Raw genomic sequence first — 11,931 nt, forward strand, 5'->3', positions numbered from 1 at the left:
GAGTATTAAAAAGGAAAAGCAACGTGAGCTATTAATCACTGCTAGTGATCAATGGAGACAGTTAGCTGTCAGATGCTTTCAAGTAATTAAGAATGAAACAGGAAAGTGTGACACACTGATCTGGAATGAGAAACATTTTTGCCTTTGTTCCAACGAATCGACCGAAACAGAACAGTTCAGACCAAAACTGAGCCAATTAATAAAACTAACACTAATGTAAATGTGGCGTTTACCTTTAATTAAAACTGTTTCACTGTCTGTATTTTTGTAGCCTTCCACCTGCATACTTTGGGTTTTAGTTTTTGTTTCCTCAGCAGTGGGTGAGAGTACTGGTCAGGTAGCATACCTGCAGCCGTGTGTGTGTGTTATTTTAAACCTCTGCACACAAAACCGTTGAAGGATGGAAACTTAACTGGAAGGGATTTCTAAATCTGTATCTAAAAAAATGACTTTTAGTTGTTTTGATGATTAAAGTGAGATTTTTTTTTTTTTGCCATCTGTTGGTGTTAAATTGTTGACTGATTGATGTGATCTGCAACAAAGATTGTTTTTTCTCATTGTATAGCTAAATCTTTTACAATTTGCAGCATAAACGTAATATCAACAAAAAAAACAACAACTTTGAAATAATTTCTGCCAGCAGGTGGCAACAAAAACTAAACTTAAATTTTGGCACGTTATATGTAGCTAATTAAAAAAAAAGAATATTTAAACATTTTATCAGTTAAATAATAAAAACAATTAAAGTAAATTTAACAACAAAGTCAATAAGTGAATAATTTATATAACTTTTATTGCCTCATTGCTTTGCCTAATACATGATTACATCATTACAATTTAAATTATTTCATAATTTCTTATTATATGTACCATATTGGCTAAAGACATGTTATAGTTCACTGTTTCACAGGTACGTTTTGCTCCGTTTGACTAGTTTCTTCTATTCGTCAACCTTACGTGTAATTACGAGCGAGTGGGCGGGGCTAAAACAATATAACCAATTTTTCCAAAAGCATGAAATATTTCAGTCCTAACTGGTCATATTCAGTAAACTGGAATATTAATTCCAAGAGTTTGTCAAATTAAATATACCTTTGGAAAATAACACTTAGTCCAATTTTCTGCATTAAAAATACTGTTTTGTGTCAGTAAAATGTAATTTCTCTTTTTAAATGTTTTTTAATAGATGTACATAAAAATGGGCTGCACAGTGGCGCAGTGGGTAGCACTGCTGCCTTGCAGTGCCTTGCAGAAAGAAGGTCCTGGGTTTGATTCCCAGCCTGGGGTCTGCATGAAGTTTGCATGTTCTCCCTGGTGGGTTCTCTCTGGGTACACCAACTTCCTCCCACAGTCCAAAAACATGACTGTCAGGTTAATTAATCTTTCTAAATTCTCCCTGAGTGTGAGTGTGAGTGTGTGTGTGTGTGTGTGCATGCATGATTTGTTCCGCCTCTCGCCTGAAACGTTCACTGGAGATGTTGTACTTCTTACTTTTACTTGAGTGAGACATGAAGTATTTCTACTCTTACTTGAGTGAAATTTCTAGATATTCTACTCACTGTGAGTAACTTCACTGAGTAAAGAACAAAGGTGTTTTTAACAAAACTTCACCAGTCACACACCTGCAGTTTTTGTTAAAGTTTCATAAGCTTTCTACTGAAAGAAACTGATGTATAAAATTGTTTTGTCTGATTTTGTTGTATGATGATGTTCATATGGAATATTTTCATTCTTGATCTTTCAAATACCAAAATTTCCACATAGGTTTACATTTTGGTCTGTCTGATGGTGTCATTTTTCTCATGATCAGTTACTCTGGAGTCTCCTCTTTTACTAAATACTTTTTTTTTTACTGTTACTCAAGTATTTCCGTGGACGGTTATTTTGTACTTTTACTTGAATAAATATATCTTGAAGTAGTTCTACTCTTGAGTACAATTTTTGGGTTCTCTTCCGACCTCTGACAGCTTACAGGAATATTATTCGTTCATTTCTACTGCAGTTCCTACTCCACACCACATGATGGCGATGCACCACCAAAGCACCATGCTATCTATTGCTACCGGATGGCTCTGTCCGTCTCCTGGTTCGTATCAACGTCTCATTCATTAGTGGACTGTCTTCGTGTTTGGGTCCCGGGTCCTTACAAAAAGACTGCATGGCTACCCGAAAACGAGGAATGCCCGAGGAAAATGCGAAATCGGAAGAAGCCGAGAGTCCGAAGAAGCTCCGGAGCAGACACGTAGCGGCTCTGATTTTAGCTCGAGGCGGGAGTAAGGGAATACCTTTGAAAAACATCAAGCCGCTGGCCGGAGTTCCTCTGGTCGGCTGGGTGCTGAGAGCGGCCATCGACTCGGGAGAGTTCGACAGGTAGGTTTTAAAGTCCATACCGATTCTATACTGGACTTCAGAAGAAAAAAAATATCAAGCTAGCTTCACTGCAGGGCCTGTTCAAGATATAAAGCGAACAAATCTGCTTGAATTCTGACTCAGTTTGAGAATTAGAATATAATTCTCAAACTGAGTTGAGAATTATATTCTAATTATTATTCGACTGTTTCAGCCCAGACACATTAAAAGTTTCTTAAAGTAACAGTGTGGATTTAAGCAGAGTTAGCAGGTTTACTTTGTAAAAGTGCAAATGTCTTTATAAGGAGAAAAATAATATACTTAAGTATGCTTTCACTGGGCTGCATTTTCCCTAAATGCTTTTATGATATGTTATCAATTGGAATATGTTCAAAATTTAAAGTAATTACATTTTAAGAAACACACTCGTGTTTTAAAATATAGTTTTTGTGTTTGAGGCTGGTTTGATTACAGATAGACTTGAGCAAATAATTTAATATAAAAGTTGCTCTTGTTTTTAAGCTCATATTTTAGTGGCTTATTTGATTTAATTGAGTCAATTAATTACTTGCATTGTTGCTGTGTTTGCAATCATTTTTTTTTCAAAACCAGGTTCTGTAAATTAGATCTTGGATGTCCTTGAGCCAACCAGTCTAAATAAAGGCCAAATAAAAAACAACAATCAATAAATGATGACTGCTTTAAAGCTGCTCACAGTTGTAAAACTAGTACCTTGTTCAAAACTAGAGAAAAAATCCTTCCAGCCACAGAGTATCTAAAACCAGAGAGAATAATTATCCCAAAATCCAATGCCTCAACATAAAAATGATGAAGGTATACACATTGTTAATTTAATACCATTATTAAAAAACGCATCTTGATATAAACGATACCAGCTGATGGATTCGCAGTGTGCGAAAATATATTTTTGCACAATGCAAAACAACAAAACCTAAAATCTTGAACTTATTCTAATAAGAATTACAAAAGGTGTACCTCAGGGTTCCGTCTCTGGACCTGTCTTAATTACAACCTAGTTTTCTGATCTGTGCGTAAACTGATCCAATATGTCCTTTTATTTTTATGCAGACGACTATAGTTTACTGCCAACACTCAATCATAGGCATGTTAATCTCTACAGTCTGTTTTTGATTGAGTATATTTATAAAATGCACTTTGGCACTAAAAATGCCAAATGAACAAGATTAGTCTGTTTATTTTAAAAGCCATAAATATGAGATGCTGTTAACATTCAACCCAAACACACAAACTGATCGAATGTTACACCGTTTGCATCAACAAAGCCAAAGGAAAAATTGAAATAAGAAATTAGAGATGAATAGAGAAGGGTGTCTTCAACCAGAGAAAACCAGTAAGGCATGCAGAGCAGTGTGGATTCAGGACCAGGATCAACTCAGAAAGGTTAAAAATGAAGTCAAGGGAATGTAGAGTGAGACACTCCTCATTATTACTTTCTTATTATTTAGCCTCCAAGCAGCCAGACTTTCTTGTATTTCATGTGCTCTTGAGCAACATTTCTCCAGGTTTTCTGAAATATCTTTGTCTTTTTGCTGCTCTTTTATACAGACTTTTAGTTCTGGTCTTTATTACTAAGACACTGGCCGCCAAGGTGTGCAAAGTGGCCATCGTTTCAACTTTTAATTTTATAGTTATTTTTTCCTTCCAGGAAATCTGAGCTGATTGGGACAAACGGGTGATATTCAGGAATATTTCTCAAAGTTGAAAAGATGGAAATTTCTGAAATTCAGGTGACCTTTTAGTAGAGTGCAACTTTTGAGATGTTGCTAAAAGAAAAAAAACATATTTCTAAAGGTATATCAGGGGATTTAGTGCCATTGATGAATTGTGTGTTTTCACAGCTGATAGTCAGTTAGACTCGGTTCAATTGGGCATCAAAAACTCCAATAGGACAGTTTGAGAAAACAGATTATCATTAATGGCGGATGTCCTTCTTTAAATTTATAAAACATAAATGAAGCAAACTGTCAGATACCAGCAGATATCCCGTCTCTCTAACCTTGCAGATTCCTCAACATTGTCAAGTTTCTTATCTTGTGTTCGCGAGGCAAAGGTTTAATCTATTTTATTTATAAAAAAAACCTCAAAGGAACAGCTCTGCTCTCAGATTAAACTTCACTCTGCACAGAAGGAAGACTTGTACGTCTCAGTGGACCTTTGTCTAAATGTTGGACATGAAGGTCACTGACCTGATATTGACCCATAACCCCCTGCTTGGTACAGTAGATGAGGATGTAAAGCTGTGGCTGCTGTCCTTTTGTTTTCTCCTGGCCAAATATCCTGTATTAAAGACAAAAGACGTGTCCACCCACATTTAACGTCTCTGAGACGTCAGAGGGACGAGTTTGACAGGATCTGCGGTCTCCTCCCTTTCTTCCTCCTCTTCTCTATCTCTTTACCTTTCTGTCTCCATCTCGGTCTGTTTTATATTTTCCAAACTCTATTAATAAAACCACTTTTTTTTTATAAAACAGTCACACAGAGGGTGATTTTAAAGTCAAATCAAGTTTATTTTTATTTCAGCAGTAAGGCAAGTTTAAACAGCTTTAAATTAAAAAATACTGCACACATGCAACTATTACATTTTGTCAAATAATCTAGCAAATATACATAAAACATTTTTGATCAGTGTTAATTATTTTTAATCAAATACAAATAACTATCATTAATCAGTTGTTTTTATCTGATCAACTGTGCTGAATGCTGCTGTAGAAGAGTTATGCATCATCTCCATAGTTTTGATATCTGATTGCTTGTTATAATCTGAGCTAGTAGATATTAAATATGAGGGATCCCAGGATTGAGCCCTGGGGTACACCACATGTGACGTACGTGTGTACCGATGAGAAGTTACATATTGACACATAGATAACTGACAAATTCATATAATCCATCAAATAAACGTTGGTAGAGAATAGATATTGTGTCAACACTGTGCTGGTTTTTCCTTTGAGTTTCAGGACCTTGTGGCTGATTGTGTCTCAGTGACTCATCAGTTCAGAGGCTTAGCCAAACAAGCTCTTCCACTTAGTGCACTAAAACGAAGTTAAACATTAAATATGCTCCACAGTTCACAGCAGGTCAGAATAAGCCTCCATTTGAAACCACTTCCAGTTGAGTTTATTTTAAAACCATTTTCTTTTAAACCATGTTGAAAAATCTGATAACTAAGAAATTAGGCAAACTAAGGCTCCCTCAGACTATCAGGGGCCCACAAAAACGCTTGAAATCAACCAAAGATCAAAATGTTTATTTCTTTACAGAGAATGAGCAAGCTACGTTTAATTTTATGGCTTCAGTATCGGTAAGCTAAAAGATTGTAACCATGGTTACGATCTAATATTTTTTCTTTGTGTTTGAGCTAATGTTTGTTCACAAACACATTTCAACAAATAAAAATCAACCGCTTTAAGCTCCGCCCCCTTTTCCAGATTCTAGATCTAAGTCCAGTTGTGTATCTGTGTGTGCCCAAATGTGAAAATTGGTGATTTAGATGACAAAATTTAGCAAATTTAAGGTTCTAGCTGGTAGATAAAGAACCCCAAATCTCACATTTATTCATATGGAAAACTATTTGTCTTTTTTCACTTCACAGCTAAGCATGACATAGCATCTTTAAAAAGTAGCAATGTGAGTAAATGTGGAAAAGTTCAAGGTGTATGGATACCTCTGTGGAACACTATGTATTGTATACTAACTCAGAGGAAACATGAATAAAAGACGGCTTATGATTTTTTGGGGGGTTTGACCTGAACCTTCAGAGACACATAAAGACAGTTACAAAGTCGGCCTTTTGTCACCTGAAGCACATTTACAGGTTTTTACAGTTTTAAAAATGATTCCAGAATTCCAGGAAACTTTTTCAGTTGCATTGATTACTGCGACAGTGTCTTCAGAAGTCTGAATTAAAAAAATCCTCCAGCTGCAGCTGATCCAGAAGGCTGCTGCTGGCATTCTTACTAAAGCCAGGAACATGGAGCACATCACCCCAGTTCTAAAGTCCTTTAAGGTCCACAGCCAGAACCAAACATGGAGAAACAGCATTCAGTTTTTATGCTCCACTAATCTTCCAGAAAACTCCAGAAACATTGAGTTCCTTTAAATTAAAACTAAATACCAACCTGTCTAGAGTTGCTTTTAAGACATTGAAATGTTTGTTGCTTTTGTTGTTGTTGTTTTTTTAATCATATTTAACTGTTTTAACTGTCTATGTAAAGCCCCCCCGGAAAATGTTCCAGTTAAACGAATCTATATCTAGGGGTATGAGAATCCTTGTTAAACTGCGTTTAACAAGCTCTGAGGTGTGAGACGTTTAACTGAAGTCCTACAAGGGGTGCGGGTTTTAATGTTTTTATCTTTTTTAACCTTTTTTCTTTAAAAAAAAAATCTCTTTGTCTTTCTAACTGTTTATACAATGTCACATGCTGTTTTTATTTTAATTATATGAAGCACTTTGAAATGCCTTGCTGCTGAAATGTGCTATACAAATAAAATTTTATTGATTGATTTATCATGAAGCATTTGCTGCTGGAATGTCCTTCAGCTATAAATAAACATAACTTTTTGTTTGTTTTTAGTGTTTGGGTGTCAACAGACCACGATGAGATTGAAAAAATTGCAAAATCCTGGGGGGCCAAAGTCCACCGGAGGAGCCAAGAAGTCTCCAAGGACTCCTCCACTTCCTTGGAGACAATTCAGGAGTTTCTCAAGAAAAACCCAGGTGGGAAAAGCTCAACTGGGCACAAGTTGACCCAAACGTTGAGGATGGAAAATCACAGATGAGTTTTTCTCCTGTTCAGACGTGACAGTGGTCTGTAACATCCAGGCTACGTCTCCGTGTCTCCATCCGACTCACCTAAAGGAGGCCCTGAAGAAGATCACAAAGGACGGATACGACTCTGTCTTCTCCGTGGTCCGGAGACACCAGTTCCGGTGGAAGGAGGTCAAGAAAGGAAGTGAGTCCACCAAATGCCTGATCTTCCCCAGTTTGACTGTAATTGGACTCAATCAGGGTTCCGTTGTTCTGTTCAGCTTCAGAGAACCTACAGCAGAACATGTTCTTCCTTCCTTACAGGTGATGAATGCACTAAGCCTGAGAATCTGAACCCTGCGAAGCGTCCACGGCGTCAGGACTGGAACGGGGAACTGATTGAGAACGGCTCATTTTACTTCGCCACCAGAGACCTCATCATGAAGGAAGGGCGGCTGCAGGTAGCTGGTCTCAACGTTTAGCTCTGAGCAATGACGATTAGCTTGGTTTCCCCTAACAGCCACATCTGTGGCCGCATCTGTTTTCTGGTACATCTGTGCCATAAAGCCAACCAGTTTAAATGAATTCTACCAAAAAAAGTGGTCAGATATTAGACCAGAAGCTTTTCAATGACGACAATAAGTCTGCTTCCAAGGTTTAACTTTAGGATGTTTGTTCAAGTGTTATCAGGGATCTATGCATGTATTTGATGTTGTATGTATAATTTTGATCTTGTTTCTCTCAAACCTTGTTTTTATTCCTCTGTTGACTATAGTCGTGAATTTGCCTCAAACCACCAAAGAGTACTTTGTCGCCATCTAGAGTTATGCTTAATTTGCCCATTACAAACCTAAATTCATGTCTGTTACATTTAAACTAAATATCTATTTATCTTTAAATTTGCTTGATGGTAAAAACTTGATATTCAATTACTAGGTGGTGAAAATTAAAGGCACTCTGTCCTGTGATGAGCAGATGTTTCTCCAGGACTATGTCCATCAGTTCCAGATGTTTGGAGGTTTTCTGATTGTGTCGGACTCTCTACAGGGCGGTCGGGTCGCCTACTTTGAGATGGAGCCGCAGCACAGCGTGGACATCGACGTGGACATCGACTGGCCTGTGGCAGAGCAGAGAGTCCTCAGGTGAATTTAAACCGACTGCTTTACAGGGGATCTGTTATCCAAAATTCACATTTTGCACAGTTTTATACATTAATTTAGGTTTTTACTGCTTCTAAAAACGGCCCAAGTGCTTAAAAAAAAATCCACCCAGACGGTTTTTTATCAATAAATTGTATTTTTGTTGTCTGGAAAATTAGCCATTTCAAAATCCTCTGGAATATAACATCACAAGTCAGCAGTCAATGCTTATTACCTAGCAACCCCAGCAAAGCCCAGCCTGTTACCTAGGAACCTCAGTGGAGTTCCAGAACATTTGGTCAGCTAGGTTTACTGCTGTACAATGGCTGCTGGAAAAGACAAGTATTTTGTTGTTGACTTATCATGCAGAAACCATTTGAAGCTTTTCTGTTGGTTGTGCAGGAGGCTCCACTTCTGCTTATCAGAGATGTACACTTGTATAATAGTGCATCTTTTTGCAGCCATTTTCATGTCCAAGTTTAAACCTTGAGTTGGAGGCGTGGCCAGCAGCAGCTTTGGATTTAAAGTGACAGGAGGCCCTAAAACAGAACTGATCAGACTGAAATCTCATTTTCTAAGAATGAACTTGTGCAGAAAATGTAATAAACATGTATTTTATAATTCATACCTATCTTAACCTGTTTAAGGAAGTATAATAAGTTACCTTTTACTCTTAAAAGAATGTAAATTATTTCCGATACTTAAGATTTCACCTTTGAACCTTTTATTTTAATTTCTCCCTTTGTTTAATTTTGTCCGTCTGGACATCCTGCTGAACTTTATGTTTATGTTTGGGTTCTATGCTTCTCCCTACAGGTATGGTTACTTTGGCCGGGGAGTGTCTCTGATGTTCTGTGAAGTTTCCGGATGTCTGACGGATGGACGGGTCCACCTGTCTGGGTCCCTGGACAGGCCTGCAGTGTCCTCTGCTGGCCTGTCTGACACTGATTCTGGAGTGTCCTCTGCTAACGTGTCCGAGTCTGAAGCATCCTCTGCTAAGGGCTCCGTTCACAGCAGAGACACAGAAGGATTCAGTGTCTCCATCCACAGCAGAGACACAGCAGGACTCAGGAAGCTGAAGAAAGACGATGTGGAGGTCAGATCTGTCGCTTTTATCAACATCAAAGGAGAAACTTTGACCACCGTGTTGTAACGCGTTACACCTCCTGCCCTCCAGGTGGTGCTGCTGATCTCTGAGGAGAACGTTGCGCTCAGACAGATGCGTTATAAACTGAAGATGATGACGGGCTGTGAAGTGATGCTGGTCGGAGAGGATCCACTAAAAGATGTGCAGTCGATGGTGGAGAAGAGGAAGCTGGACTGGAAGGATGTGGCCTACATGGGTAAAAATCTGGACTTTTTAAACTGTTTTTACTTTATACTTATTTTTTAAAGTAAAACCATGATTGTTGTTTTTATATTTACAATATAAAACACATTTAAAGTAAGCATTAATTAAAGAAAATGTGTGCAGCCTGAAGAAATTGCCTCTTTTTCCTTGGTCTCCCAGCAACCAGCGCAGCCAAGAGAGCTTAACATTTAGCTTCCAGTATGGAAAAGGTTATATTGTTGCTTTTTGACTATTAATGCGGAGTAATTTATTTCATTAAGCACTCCCAGATTATTTTCTGCAATAAAGTAAAATAGATAAATAAATATTTTACTGGGTAAAAGTAATTTCTTATGTCTCAGCAATCTGGAAAATTGTTTAATTGAAGTATTTTTCAGGCCTGAATAACTGGGGGGGAAAAACAGAGGATAGAAAACTATTTGATTTTATTCCTTTCCAGTTAAAAAAGTTAACCTTTTAACCCTCTTTAACATGTTTTTTTTTTTTTTAGAGCGGGAGCATAATATAATTTGTTTTTTTGTTTTTTTCCTGGGGTTAAAAGTTAAATCTTTTCTATTAAAAAGTGGTTATAATAGTTGGTTAAAATTAACAAAATAAAACACAAACTAAGGATCTAATGCTCACCTGCGTTTTCCCTCCCAGGATGCGACGCAGCGTCTGCCAGCTGTCTGCACCTGGCGGGTCTGAGCGCGGCGCCGGCTGACGCCCAGCCCGACGCAATCAGAGCCGGCAAGTTTGCCTGCAAGCAAGGCGGCGGCGCGGGCGCCGTGCGGGACTTCGCCGAACATGTCCTGGTCCAGAAGCAGCAGGCCAGGCTCCAGATGAAGCAGGACGGGATCGACCGCAACTGCTTCTGATGTCGGAACCTGGATTGAAACGCGACACGTTTCGCGTGAAGCACTAGGGATGGGCGGTTGCCACGGCAACGGACCGGATCATGAAGGCAAAAGACGCCAAGAAACAACGTTGGTACTTGTAGAGAATGGCTGGAGTTCGCCTCAGATTTTCTCCACAGCAGCCGTTCCTGTTGGTTGTTAACACTAAAAGCCGCTGACTTCTTGTTTCTGCAGGTTTTAGTTCACAGTTTACTCATTTGATTGTTGTTGTTCTAAATCTGGTGGTTGGTTTTCATAAAACATCCGGAGGCAATATGGTAAGATTACGCTTTAAACAAAACAGAATGAGGATCAAGCTGTGGATTACTGAACAAAAAGCCACTTGAATAAATCATTTTGCTGATTTTTCAGAAAAGTCACAGGAATGTTTTAGATCTGAAGTTCTTCCACTATTTCATAACATTTCAATGTGTTTGTTGTACAACCAGCTCATAAACTCTTACAGATGCCACTGATTATGTTTGGGGGGCTTTGCTGCTTTATCTCTGTCCTGACGATCGGTCTGATTTAACCCTCATGACCTGCACATAATATGGTTTGGTACCAAGTTACAATTGTTGATTCGCTCTACTCTAAGATCACTGTGATCACTTAAATATGCTGTATTTATTGACCTACTTCACTATTATAGCACTATTTTGACAGGAATATTAAATGTTTATCATGGTGTAATTGTCCAGAGCAGTAAACTGACTTTCCATTAGATTTGATGCAATAAAGGGGAAAAATGGCATTAAAATCCAGATTTCATCAATAAAAGATCAAATGAGAATAGATGTGTGGTTATTCTGGTTATTCATACTTTTTGTATCTAACTAGATTTTACAACAGGTGGTAGAGAACAGAGGATGCTTGCACAAAAGGCGACATTTGTTAGTCATGGCAAATTAAATTACAAGTAGCTTAATATCAGGATATCAACTTCCACACGAGGGCAGTGTTGGACAACAGGTGGTCTGTGTGTGTATGTATATATAGACTGCTCAAAAAATAAAGGGAACACTTAACACAATATAACTCCAAGTAAATCAAACTTCTGTGAAATCAAACTGTCCACTTAGGAAGCARCACTGATTGACAATCAATTTCCCCCTGCTGTTGTGCAAATGGAATAGACAACAGATGGAAATTATTGGCAATTAGCAAGACACACTCAATAAAGGAGTGGTTCTGCAGGTGGGGACCACAGACCACTTCTCAGTACCTATGCTGTCTGGCTGATGTTTTGGTCAGTTTTGAATGTTGGTGGTGCTTTCACACTCGTGGTAGCATGAGATGGACTCTACAACCCACACAAGTGGCTCAGGTAGTGCAGCTCATCCAGGATGGCACATCAATGCGAGCTTTGGCAAGAAGGTTTGCTGTGTCTGTCAGCGTAGTGTCCAGAGGCTGGAGGCGCTACCAGGA

General features: G+C 38.4%; 1 protein-coding gene across 1 annotated transcript; it reads left to right on the top strand.

Moving 5' to 3' along the window:
- The first annotated feature begins 2,036 nt into the window (after positions 1–2,036).
- On the top strand, positions 2,037–11,296 carry LOC103480600 (N-acylneuraminate cytidylyltransferase-like). Its single transcript, XM_008435615.2, has 8 exons — positions 2,037–2,370; positions 6,966–7,108; positions 7,188–7,343; positions 7,463–7,599; positions 8,186–8,280; positions 9,094–9,373; positions 9,455–9,620; positions 10,271–11,296. The coding sequence occupies exons 1-8, from the start codon at positions 2,159–2,161 to the stop codon at positions 10,483–10,485; spliced, it is 1,404 nt and encodes a 467-aa protein (XP_008433837.1). The 5' UTR covers positions 2,037–2,158; the 3' UTR covers positions 10,486–11,296.
- Positions 11,297–11,931: the final 635 nt, after the last annotated feature.

This window comes from Poecilia reticulata, linkage group LG18 (assembly GCF_000633615.1).
Source record: "Poecilia reticulata strain Guanapo linkage group LG18, Guppy_female_1.0+MT, whole genome shotgun sequence".
Lineage (NCBI taxonomy): Eukaryota > Metazoa > Chordata > Actinopteri > Cyprinodontiformes > Poeciliidae > Poecilia > Poecilia reticulata.